This window comes from Spermophilus citellus, assembly GCF_964194105.1.
Source record: "Spermophilus citellus genome assembly, chromosome: 11".
NCBI lineage: Eukaryota > Metazoa > Chordata > Mammalia > Rodentia > Sciuridae > Spermophilus > Spermophilus citellus.
In genome coordinates this window covers 129278811-129292228 of record NC_138192.1, presented here as the reverse complement: position 1 = coordinate 129292228, position 13418 = coordinate 129278811, and the positions used below count along the sequence as shown (strand labels likewise).

General features: G+C 37.2%; 1 protein-coding gene across 8 annotated transcripts in view; it reads right to left on the bottom strand.

Annotated features, from left to right (window-relative positions):
- The window catches only part of DIS3L2 (DIS3 like 3'-5' exoribonuclease 2), a 356130-nt gene that overhangs the window by 283451 nt on the left and 59261 nt on the right, over positions 1-13418 (bottom strand). For all 8 annotated transcript variants that reach the window (XM_081261984.1, XM_081261982.1, XM_081261989.1 and 5 more), the window contains one exon: positions 9456-9557. In XM_081261984.1, coding sequence (XP_081118110.1) covers positions 9456-9557 — 102 coding nt within the window. The remainder of the gene's footprint in view (positions 1-9455; positions 9558-13418) is intronic.

Sequence of the window (13418 nt, the reverse complement as noted above, 5' to 3'; positions counted from 1 at the left end):
CCAGTTTTCTCATTCATAAAACTGGGATACAGAAAACAGCAAACTAAACAACAGTGCAAGGCACCAAATACAATATGTGGCACACAGTAAGCACCAAGAGGCAATCACAGTAGTACCACCGGTCTACACATGCTTATTTGCAGTGTACTGTACTGAAATATGAAGAGAAGGAAAACAATACGATGAACTTGTTGTGGTTAAAAGAGAAGGACAGGGCCGGGGCTCAGCGGGAGTGCACTTGCCTGGCATGTGTGAGGCGCTAGGTTCGATTCTCAGCACCACATATAAATAAATAAAATAAAGGTCTATAAACAACTTAAAATGTGTGTGTGTGTGTGTGTGTGTGTGTTGTATACTAGAGAGAGAGAGAGAGAGAGAGAGAGAGAGAGAGAGAGAGAGAGAGAGAAGGCCAAGGCTGTGTAATGGTTATTATGGGAGACAAATCTGAAAGGCAGGCAAGGAAGAGAATGAAAGAAGCAGGATGAAGGTCAACTAAGTGTCAAATAGAAGAACAGGGAGCAATATTCCAGAAGTCTCTATATAAGGGACCCAAGGACAATGTCCCCCACACACACCAGGGCAGGGTCTTGAGAACAAGGAGGAACCGCATGTCCTTCCTTGTGTCTGGAAGAGTTCATAGAGGCGTCACAGCACTCGGCCCACCGTGTGGCAGGAAAAGAGTGCCCCCATCTGTATATTATTCCCTGAAACCTGACATTTCCACAATGCTCTTTGGCCAAATCATTCTCAGTCCAAATTATTCTCACCCTGAAATGAATAAAAACATTTAAAAAAAAAAAAAGCTCTCTATTCTCAGCCTTCGAACCCCAGTTCAAATGTGACCTCCTCTATGCAACCTTCACTAATACCCTCAAAGAGAGTTGGTGCTCATATTACCACGTGTATTTCTGTTACCATCCTGTGAACCTTACCATAATTGTTTCCATCCCCTTCCAACTAGCCCACAAGCTCCTTAAGGGCAAAGCCTGGAACCCATTCTGTTTGTATCTTGGGGATCTAGCACAGAGCAGGATGAGTGGAAAGTCAGAAGCCCCTGGGTATCCTTACGCTGCTCCAGGCAGAATCGGATCAATGTTTCCTAGCCATTTGGGGACATGGTCCTCCATTTAAAAACCTGAGGAAAAGAGCATTAAACTAAAAGTCAAGAATTCTGGATTCTGCCCCTGGTCCTGCCAAAAACACTGAGGCTTCAAAGAAGTCACGCACTCTCACATTACCTTAATTTCCCAATTGGCAAAATGGAGAAACTCATTCGTCCCTCATTAGACATCTGTAATATATGCACTAAAAATGTGGACAAATTCTCAAATTAAAATTGTTACATAAGAGCAAATTATTTTTTATTATTGTCTCACAGCTTGATACTTTTATAGCTATCTATTTTGCCAAAAAGCATGCTGTGAAATAAATTGACTATTTACTACTATAACTAAAAGAACAGTTGTTTTTTCTAAAACCCCAAAGGCCCTGTAGTTTACATACCCAAGAGGGGTGAGCGCAGCAAGCATAAAGAATCAAAGATGAATAATGCTATTAATTCACATTGCTCAAACCACTGACTACAGATTCCTTTGATAACAATACACTTTTGTCTAACAAACCTGTAAGACATTTGGCCAGTATGCTTTGAGATGTTTATATTCTGGGTGTCAAAGATTCTTGATGACAGTCTAAATATTCTCTTCCATCTGACCTGTCACCAACAACTGTCATAGATGGGCTACAGACAATAGAGCTTCCTCATTCAGAATGGGAAGCTTGAAATACCTGAATCAATGAGGCCTAAGAGAAATACGTAAGGGACCAATTTTGATAAAAAACCATCATTAGGCAGCCACTGTGAAAACCCTGAGGAGCTCTACAGACCTAGACAAAGGAAACTGTGGTGTCCTCCACATCAAGAACCTTCTGAAAGATAAAGAGGCCCGTACACACACCAAGGCAGTTCCTGAGCAGTCATTTCCCCTACATCACCCCCTTACCAGCAATTTAAAAAATGGGGGCTCCTTTACCATTGTAGTTCCTTCTCGGTGTCCATGCCAACCTCTGCTCATCAGAGTGTTATTAACAATGGGAAGGCCCAAAATCCAGTCTCTTGGAGGGACTTTATATCTCAGCCACACTGTTTCTCATTCAACTCTCTTCCTACCAACCAGACATTCCTAGCTACTTCTTTCACTTGTACTCCTTCCTTACATAGAAACCCAAGTCTTCTTACTCACAAGTATGGTTCCTGAACTAACAAGATCAATGTTGCCTGGCAACCTATTAGAAATGCACAACTGCAAGCTCTAGCTTAGCACTACATAGGAGAACTTGCATTTTACCCAAATCCTCTATAGAGACAGGTCTAAAGAAGCAAACAAATGTCCTCTATATTTCAACAGAGAACATGGACTCTAAGAGCCTGAAGTCTGTCAACCCCATTTCACTAGACCTCTGCTGCCTGAATCCTCAGACTGTATTAGATCCTGTAGGCCAGGCACAGCTGAAATTTGGCAATCATGGTTCATGTCCTTGCAGAGGAGGACATGGGCATCTCCACACCTTTATCACCTGACCTCTAAATGTTGGCCTGCTCAAGAATTGAGTATTCCACCATCTTCCCTTCTTTAGCTGTGGCTCCAGATGATTGCTCATCCACTAATGTTGCTTTGGACACCACACACATGCGGATGACCCTAACTTCCACTTCTCCTTGGAACTCCATACTCTTGTGCAAACATTTTCGTTTTCTTTCAGGTTTTTTTTTTTTTTATAAATTTGTGAGGTAAAACTAATGTACAATAAACTACATATATTTAAAGTGTACAATGTGATGAGTTCTGACAAATACAATCACGATAATCCCATCAAGATAATGAACTTTCCATCATCCCCAAAAGTTTTCTTGGGACCTCTTGGAATCATGTTGCTTTGTGGCCTAAAATATGCTCTATTTCAGAGAAGGATGCATGAGCCACTGAGAAGAAAATGCATCCAGCTGTTGTTGGATGAAATAGTCTGTAAATGTCTGTTAACTACATTTGATTTATAATATTTTTCAAATACAAAGAGTCTTTATCAAGTTTATGTCTGGATGACCTATCTAATGATGAAAGAGGTGTGTTGAAATCACCCAGTATTGTACTGGGGTCTGAGACTTAATTTTTGTTTATTGAAACTCAAAAGTAGTGTGTCATTCATATATATCATTCATATATATATATATATATATATATATATATATATATATATATATATATATTAGTGTTATATCTTCTTCTTGGATTGTTTCCTTTACAGTATGAAGTGATCTTCTTTGTCTCTTCTGATTAATTTTAGTGAAGTCTGTTTGTCAGATGTAAGAGTAGCTACTCCTGATTATTTTCAGGCTCCATTTCCATAGTCTATCAATTTCCATCCCTTCACTTTCAGCCTGTGGCTGTCTGCCTGTAAGATGCATCTCTTGCAAACAACGTATAGTTAGGTCTTGTTTTTAAATACATTCTGCCAGCCTATGTCTTTCAAATGGAGAGCTGAAACTATTAAATGGTGTTACAGAGATGTTTACTAATTCAATGTTATTGTAGAGGTGTTTACTAATTTCTGCCATTTTGATTTACTTATAATGTTTAATTTTTTCTATCACTTGCTTATTCTTCAAGTAAGATTTGTTAATTTGTGAGCTCTGTGGTTTTTTATTTCTTCTGTATGCAGCATTTCTTTAAGTAAGCTCTGCAGTGCTGGTTTATTAGTCATGGATTCTTTTAATTTCTGCTTATCATGGAAGGTTTTCATTTCCTATTCAATTTTCAAGGACAGTTTTGCTAGATATAGCAGTATTTGTTGACAGGTTTTTTCATGAATTGGAACACATTATTCCAAGTCCTTTTAGAGTTTGTGCTGAGAAATCTGAAGTGATTCTGATAAGCTTGTCTCTATATATTATCTGACATTTTTCTCCTGAGGCTTTTAAAACAAGTGTACCCTTGTTCTGTATGTTGGGCATTTTCATTATAAAGTGTCATGGTGAGGTTCTTTTGTGATCTTGTCTATTTGGGGTTCTATATTTGGGTGCCATCTCATTCTGAAAGTTTGGAAAATTTTTCTCTTATTATTTCCCTAAAGAGTTTATCCAGCCCATTAGCCTGCGTCTCACAACCTTCCTCAATTCCAATGATTCTTAAATTTGATGTCTAATGTTGACCCAGAGTTCTTGTATATTCTGATCATGGTTACTTATTTTTTTCTTTAAACCTATTTGAATGTGAAAGCTTTGTCTTCCAGCTCTGAGATTCAGTATGGTTTACTCTATTAGAAAGATTTTCAACTGAAGATTTTATTTGTTGTGTGTTTTATATCTAAGATTTCTGTTTGATTCTTTTTCAATATTTCTATCTCCTATTGAATCTCTCATTCATTACCTATACTGACTTCCTTATTAATTCATTAATTCATTCAGTTGTTTTCTGTGTTCTCTTGGAATTCATTGATCATTTTTATAATGATTTTTTTTAATTCTTTGTGTGAATTTCATCTACTTCAATATCTTTGGGGTCAGCTGCTGGTGAATTTTTAGGAGGTGTCGTATTACCTTGTTTTTTCATATTTCTTACATTCCTGTGTTCAGTTTTGTTCATCTGTTGGGAGGAATTCTTTCCACTTTTTTTATTGGTGCATTATAATTATACATAATGATGGGATTTGTTATTAACAATATAATGACATCATTTGGTCAATATCATTCCCTATCATTTACTTTTTACTGCTAAGCTGTATTCCCTTTTAATGGGATATACCAAATTTAGAGAAGACTGATGCCAAACTATTTTCCAAAGTGACTGTACCATTTTTCCTCTCAGCAGTGTATGTGAGTTCCAGGAGCTCAATATCCTTGGCAACATTGGGTATGGTCAGTCTTTTTAACTCTAGCTATTCTAATGGTCTATAGTGGTGTCATGGTTTTGTTGGCAGCAGTGGTGGTTTTTTGTTTTGGTGTTTTTGGTTGGGGGGGACGGTGATTATTGTTGTGGTTTGCTTTTTGCAGAACCTAGGAATTAAACCCACTGAGCTACATCCCCAATCTTTTTCATTTTATTTTGAGACAGGGTTTAAGTTACCCAGACTGGTCTTGAATTTGTAATGCCTCAGGCTCCTGAGTAACTGGGGATTATAAGTGTGTGCCACCACATATAGCAGTATCATATGCTTTTAATTTGTATTTCTTTAATGACTATGCTGAATGTCTTCAAATGTTTATTTGCCAACATATATCTTCTTTAGTGAAGAAGTTGTTGAAATATTTTAATGCTTTTGGTAACTGTTATAGTTGAGTTAGAAGATTTCTTTGTATTCTAGATAAATGTCATTAAATAAAGGACATTTTCTCTTCAAATCTGTGGCCTGTCTTAATTTTTTGTCTATTGAAGAGCAAAAATTTATGATTTTGATGAAGTCAAGTTAATTGATGTCTTTTCCTTTTTGTTTCTACATAGCAAATCCTATGGTCTGAGAATTAAAACCTCTTTACTTTCTTTTTCCCAAGCAATATGTTTGTTTTTTTCTATTGCCCTTTTGTACTTGCTAGGATCTCCAGTGCAATGCTGAATAAAACAGATGAGAAAGGACATTCTTACTTCAATTTCAGAGGAATGAGCTCTTTAACCTTTAAGAAAGATGTTTGTTCTAAATATCTCTTACGTGTTCTCCATCAGGTTGAGGAACTTACTTTTTTTTTTTTTTTTTTAGAGATAGAGAGAATTTTTTAGTTTTCAGCAGACACAACATCCTTGTTTGTATGTGGTGCTGAGGATTGAACCCAGGCCACATGCATGCCAGGCGAGCGCGCTACCACTTGAGCCACATCCCCAACCCCAGAGGAATTTACTTTCTATTCCTACTTGATGTGAGTTTTTATCATGAATGGCTATAGAATTTCATCAAATGCATTTTCTGAATTACTGAATATTTGACTGAGTATGGTATCAAATTTAGTCTGTTAAGATGATGAATTATAATGATTGCTTTTCAAATATTAAGACAACCTTGCATTCCTGGATAAGCCCCAGTTGCACACGTTGTATTATGCTTGCTGGATTCTATTTGCTAATATCTTGTTGAGTATTTTTGCAATGGTGTTTATGAGAAGAAACACTGGTCTACAGCTTTCCTTTCTTATAATGTCTTTTCCTGGTTTTGGTATTACATCAATGCTCATGTCATCAAATGAGTTGGGAAATGCTTCCTTCTCTCACATTTTTCTAAGTATGTATGTAAAAGCAAGATTAGTTCTTCTTTGAACGTTTAGTAGAATCCACAAGTAAGTCAAATAATCTAGGCTTCTATATTTTCTCAATAACACATCTAAAAACAAAAAACAAACTTACTATGGCCACGTAAAATTAATAATTTTTACACCACAACATGTTTTTTCTCACAGTATTCCATTTCAATTAATCACATCATTTCACCCATTTTAAACTTAAACTCGAAACTTAGCAGTTGTCTCTGATTTCACTCTTTCATTTACCCTCTGCCTCAAATCCATCCTCAATTCCTAATGGCTCTACTTTCAAAATATATTCCTCCTTCTCTCCATCTTAACTGTCGGGTTTCCCAGTTCAGGCTTCCTAATTGGCCATCCCAATATATGACTGTCCCCACTACAGTCTACTCTTTTGGCTTAAAGCCCTCATCTGGACTTTAATTTCTTCCACCTATAGATATTAACTGCAAAACAGAAAAACAACAAGCTGAATGTACTGACTATGGAAATGCTACCTATTTTTACAAACTCTTTACTGCATAACTAGATCCAAGACCTGGGAAGTCATAAAATTATACATCTAGAAAAAAATATAACTTTGTTGTATTGAATCTTAAAGGAGGTACAAATTCTTATCCAGGAAGCAACAGCACCAAGAATAGCCAAGTACCAAACTTGTTCTTCCAGATCTAAACAACAACAATCACCTTACACCCAACCTGGTCCCAAATTTTGGTCAGCTACCTATCCCATCTCCTTAGGCTTCCTGCTCAAACTGAGAGCACTCCTGACAATATCAGAAAAGGCTACACTTGCTGGTCTTATCAACAAGGTAGGTAAGGAACAGGGAAATAATGCAACAGACTTATTTACTCATGTTGATTTATTTCAGACATCTCCTGCGTAGGGCCAAGAGCAGGAAAGATGCCCAGCAACTTGGTCTTGTTGTTTTAGCTACATCATCCACTTCTGAAAAACTCAACTGATAGTCTACCATTGCTCTCCCTTCCTGCTGTCTCACCAATCGACACTTCATTTCATACTCTGGCCTGCTCTAGACAAACTGCTATGGCCTGAGTGTCTGTCCCCTCCAAAATTCATATTGAAACATAATTACAAAAGTTATCTGTTAATGGTATTCACAGGTGATGTCCTCAGGAGGCAATCAGATAAAGTAATGAAGATGGGACCACCTGACTGCATTAGTAGCTTTACCAAAAGATTAACCCAAGTAAGTAAATTTGTTCAGTCTCACCATGAGCCACTTGGGACTCTACAGAGTCCCCACCAGCAAGAAGTCTTTCACCAGAAACAGTCCCTCAACCACAGATTTCCCAGCCTCCAGAACTGTAAAAAATAAATGTCTTTTCTTTATAAAATTACCTAACTGTGGTATTCAGTTACAGCAAAGGAAAACAGACTAAGACACCCACCCAACCTACTAAGTACTCCCTTCCTAGTCTACCACTGTCGTTCCTTATGTCAAATGAAGTCACTATTTCTCTTGTTATTTCTCTGGCACTTCTTCATTATCATGTTACTTCTTTATTCACTAAATTACCTCTAGAACTGCATCCTTTGGTTTAACCAGGCCCTAATATGCTCCTCTTTGGTGGACCTAGACAACATTAGCAAGGTTGATGCTTTTCAGAAAACAAGTAGTGACCAAATCAACCTATGTTCCCAGGACCTGGAGCCAACCTTTAGTTGCACTTTCAGGAATCAAGGAAGGGGACTATTCCCATACTAAGCAACAACTGGGAGTGGGAGGTGAACCTCAACTAGATTAGGAAAATTCACTCCCATATAAAACCCTGCTTGTAACTTCACACTAATTAAAATTATAATTAAATTCATATGTGTGACTAGTATATCTCTCGCTACCTGCGCTCTCCACTAAACTGTAAACTCTAGGAATGCAAGAACTATATCTAACCTGATCATTAGTAAAATTCCTACACCCTAGAAATACCTGGCACACAGCTATAATCAATTAGCTCCACTGGGTAAAAAAAAAAAAAAAGCAGTTAATTTATGACTCAATAAAGCTCTATTATAAGGTGGTACTCTTGTGGTACATATTACATCTTTTCTGGAAAAGCTTATAATAAGATCTAATATTTCTTGAGTTCCTGCCATTCTAAGATTTTTTTTTTTAAGGACTCCTTTGTTTTTTACATGTAGCCTCAATTAATCCTCATGAGAAATTTATGGAGTAGGTACTATGATTATTCCCATTTTATAAATGCAGCATTTAAGACAGAGAGGTTGCATAATTCATCAGCAGTTATATAGAGAAATGACAGAGAAGAGATTCAGACCCAGGTAGCCTCACCTAAAAGCCCACACTTCTCATCACTACAGTATATCTCCCCTTCCTGAAAAGAATCCAAATTCCTAAATACCAATGAATTAAGCCAAAATTAAACAAATGACATGAAGATTAATTTGGACTTATACACACATGTAAGTCACCAGTTCCACATGACAATTTGAAAAAAAAAAAAACTGATTCTTTCCAATGTCTGGCTCTTACAGTTATTTAAACCAACAGTCAAAACTAAAATCACTCTTACTTTTGAAATGACATACACTAATGGGAGACTGAAACCCAAAACATTCTCATATTTAAAATGTTTTCTTCTGTCACTAAATTCCTATTATATAAAAATGCATAAAGACAATCTTTACCTGCCAGGGATGCCAAATCACCAAACTGGGCCTAACAGATATGACATGTATTGCCCAGATTTTCCAGTACAGGAAGCATGTAATTGGTATATTCCAATTACAATATACCATCTCCATGGTTTTGTCTTTCCAGATCTTGCAACATAGGTGTAGGGAAATAACATGTTTCAAGTTTGACTGGATCCTGCAAGCTTTTCTTCTAACAAAAAAAAAAAAAAAAAAAACAGAAACCAACGCAAGGCTTTGTGACAGGGAAGACTGACTGGAAACCAATGTGACAGGGAAGACTGACTGAAGAGTGAGCAACAAGAAAATTCAAACTATTCGATTTCTGCCCAGCAGCTGCCTATTAAGTCCTGAACACTCTATAGCATCTTTCAGAGGCTTGGAGACTGAGAGGTCTGTGACTCCCCTGGTTTTTGATGCTGCACTGGTGTTCCATGCAATGCAAAAGGCCCTAAGAAAAATATCTCTAATAAAAGAAAATTTAACTCACCTTCCACTGCTCCTCCGGAAGCAGTTTCACAACCACCAGATCCCCATTCAAAGCTCTATTACGAGCAACAACTCCATCGATAAAAATGTCTCGATCACCATCCTAAGTTGAAAACAGAAATAAAGGCACAGTCATCTTACCAGGGCTTGGAGCTAAAAGGATTTCTTTGGTTGAAAAATGTTAGACTCCATAATCTTTCCACTAACTTAATAGAAACACTAGTTCATAGCCACACACATATATAAGGGAAATTTAGTATCTTTCATTCTTCCAGAAACTCATACTAGCTGTGTCTTTTCAGAGGATAAGAAGTCAAATGCTGATTTTTCTTATAGAAGGTGACAATAAATGGGTCTAGAAAGTCACCACTCAAATTTTTCTATGAGACACTGGATACAGATAAAATTCAACACTTAAAGGGCAGACGGTGACTACTATAAACTTTGTAGTTAGCTAAAAGTGACATTTCAAAATCACCATGCAAAAGGAGGGGGAGGTTTAGTTGCTCAGCATTTTTATAGTTTCCAATTACAAACCATCAGATATCTCTTAAAATAGATTTTCTGTTCAATTTCCAATCTAACTAGAGGTTGGCAGCTGTGGCCTCCGATCTACCAAACCTGACCCCACCCTACTCCTTGAGCAACAGCTACCGTGTTAAGAGACAAGGAATTATTGCAGCTGACCTCATGATGAGCTTCGCCGGAAATAAAGAGACACTAGGAAATAGAGAGTGAACAACTCAAGTGTCGCCCATCACCATCCTGCTGCCTTCTGCAATTTACAGAGTGACATGATCCTGTCGTCCTCCCTGGAATGAAGAAAGCTATTTGGAGGTCACCCTAACCTATTCTCATGTGTCAAAACACATGCATGAAATGCCTCTTTCATAAGCAGCTTATAACCACCCCTTGGCAGCTCAGAGATATAAATGCTAGGATGATGGTAGTGTCATCTTCCTATCCCAAGAAACCAAGGAAAGAAGGGCTGGGTTAAACCCCAGATAACACACAAACCTCCAACTATTCCACACTACTTGGCTCTGCCTTAATTCATTCAGAAGCTTGTATCTATTGCCAAATCTCTTATTATAAAGATACTAAACTTGGGAGCTATTCAATATTAATGTTTGAATAATCTCTCTTAACTAACTTTTAAGGCCAAAAAGTTCAGCTCTGTATTTTGATGCCAGAAGACTTATCCTATCCATCAGAAAAAAAATTTTTTTAAAAATGGATGCTAAGCATCCATAGAGGAAATATAATGGGATCTGGGGTAATCTAAACACTCAGGAGAGAGTATGAAGAAGGACAATCTAAGTATGCCATGATAGCCAAAGCATCCTCCATTGATGCAAGAGCTAGCTCCCTGTGGACCAGAAATAAACTCCACAGCTGCATAAAGGGTGCCTCCCATAACAAGACCCATAAAAAATTTCTGAGTTTCTTGGACCAATATAATTCAGAATAGAAACTGTGGTTAAAAAAATATATTTTTTTTAAAGGCAGGCTTTTCCATCTGATTCATTTTCCCCCTTTATCCTTTCCCCAAACAGAATAAAAGACATCTCAATAATACACTTTCATCTTGATTTGCTTGAAAATCACATGACTTTATTCATACTCTATATTTTACTTTTATTGAGAACCCCCAAAAGACTAGCAGGGACACATAAGTGACTCATCCCATGTGTTTTGGATTTGTCAAAAGAAAATGAAAACTGATTTCTATCAGTGGAAATTACAATGAACCTAAGTCAAGTTCCCTCAGAACAAAATAGTATTTGATAATCAATTCACTGCTCTTAAACTACTAAGTAGATACTTTGGCACAGCAAAACTATTTACTTGACACTGTATAAATTTATAACCATTTGGAGTAAGAATTAACCTAAATAATTTAATCAAATCTCTACTTTTTTTTCTTTCCAAAACTCTTGATATTTTAAAGTTGTAATGAATACATAATATTTAATCTACCTCTTCATTTTACAAATAAGGAGTATGCTCCCCCAGAGTAATCAAGCCCAAGCCCACTGGCGACAGCCCCTATACTTAGTGGTGGCTAAAGGGCAGGTATTTCTAAGGGGTACAGATAGAGCATAGGCACATGGGATAAGATGCCCACATACATGCATGCAAGAACCTTCAAGGACTGCAAAGGAGTCATGAGAAGACAGGGAGTCAGGCTTGAAAAGGAAGAGGGGCAGGCCAGAGGTGGACCTCGTGTGCATTTCAGCAAAGAGCTCCAAGAAATCTGAAAATCTTACATTTGAACAAAACACAGGTCCACTGAGGTAAAATTGGCAAGACTATGTCATGGAATATATTTTACTTAACTGTTTGTTAGTTTGATTTGTAACTTTCCAATATTTGATATAGGTTATACATGCCTCCTCTTATACTTTTGTCTTAAGCCTCACACCTGATAAGTAGAAACCTTACAGATTTAACTTAGGGAAACTCAAGACTGTGTACTCAGGGAGGAGAGAAAACTAGCAGTAAACTTTTCAAAATGCTGTAGTTCCCCTTATCACTCCAACCCATGAGTGCAAACCTCAGCGTGCACAGATGAGATTTGAAATCTGCTCAGTTCACAGGTGCCTCTCAGACTGAACTCCTTACTGCACTGAATGTGATTCTCATGTTAAAAAAATCCATGTTTTCACTCATATGGGCTCCTAATGCAATCAAGTTCCTCCAATCAGTATGCCAATGAAAAAAAATCATTCTAATGCATAGAGAACACAAGTTATGCAGAACTTATTGAGAGACAGCTTATCCATCTCCAGCATTATTTCTTAGGCAGCTTCCTAAGAAATAATTGTGGGTAATTTTTATGATTCCAGTATGTGATCTTTATCTTATGAGCAAACTCTGGAATGTAATACCCATGTAAGCTGCACTTCCACTGTATAATGGAACTGCTCCTGCTAACCCTCAATTCTATGACTCAAGTGCCATGGTCAGTATATATACTATGTTCTGTCACAGAAGAGAACAGAATATAATTCAGAATAATGTGACATTTCAGTGATGCTTTTTACTGAGTCAAATGGGTAAGACTTGAACTTGAATGCAAATGCAAATCCTTGGCTTCCAAAGGGCCAGGGAAAAGGGTCTAAACAGAATTTGAGATAAGGTCTTAAGATTATTATAACAAAAAGAATAACAGTATCACTTCTGAAAGATATAACTGGACTTATAATCTCACTAAATTTGTTATTTAACATAATGATTTGTTATTTAACATAATAAAATACATAGCTGAAATATATGTATTTCATTTCCTTGTCTATAGCTGAAGTTGATCCCTTTGATTTCTTTGTGAAAAATCTAGAGCTATCCTGCTTATATGGCACCCTGAAAAGTTAGGCCAGGAATTCAAGAACACTGCCCTCCCAGCTTTGCACGATCAAGCCTTCTCCAGAAACCTACAGCTAATGATATGTCAGTATGAACTTGCTTTACCTAAACAGAACCTCTAAAAATGAATCATGAATATAAGAAAGGATTTAAAGCACCAACAGTAAAGAGCCTTGTTACCAAGTGCTATCACCTGCATAGAAGTAAAGTGAGAAACCCTAACCAAAAAAAAGTGTTACACATTATTTTTGGACAAATGTTCAGATTAGATCATGCAGTAGATCGAAAGTAGAGAGCATATTTGTTTAGGAAAGATTAACTTAAATCAGTGGAAAAAAACCATAAATCCTTTTAAGCTGTAAACCAAGGGCATCCAATTACACGAACTGGTGGGTAGTCTGCCTGGGGCCAGCTGCTCTCTGCAGCCTCCTAACAAACGCCATCCCTCTCATTTGGCCTGTGATTTCAAGACTGGCAGAAGGGATGGTGAACCAAAGGCAAATTTTGCTTATTTACATTTGAAACAAATTTTTCCCCATCCTCAATTTCATTTTACTACTCTGCTTTTTAGTTAGAATATATAATTTCAGTTTCAGAG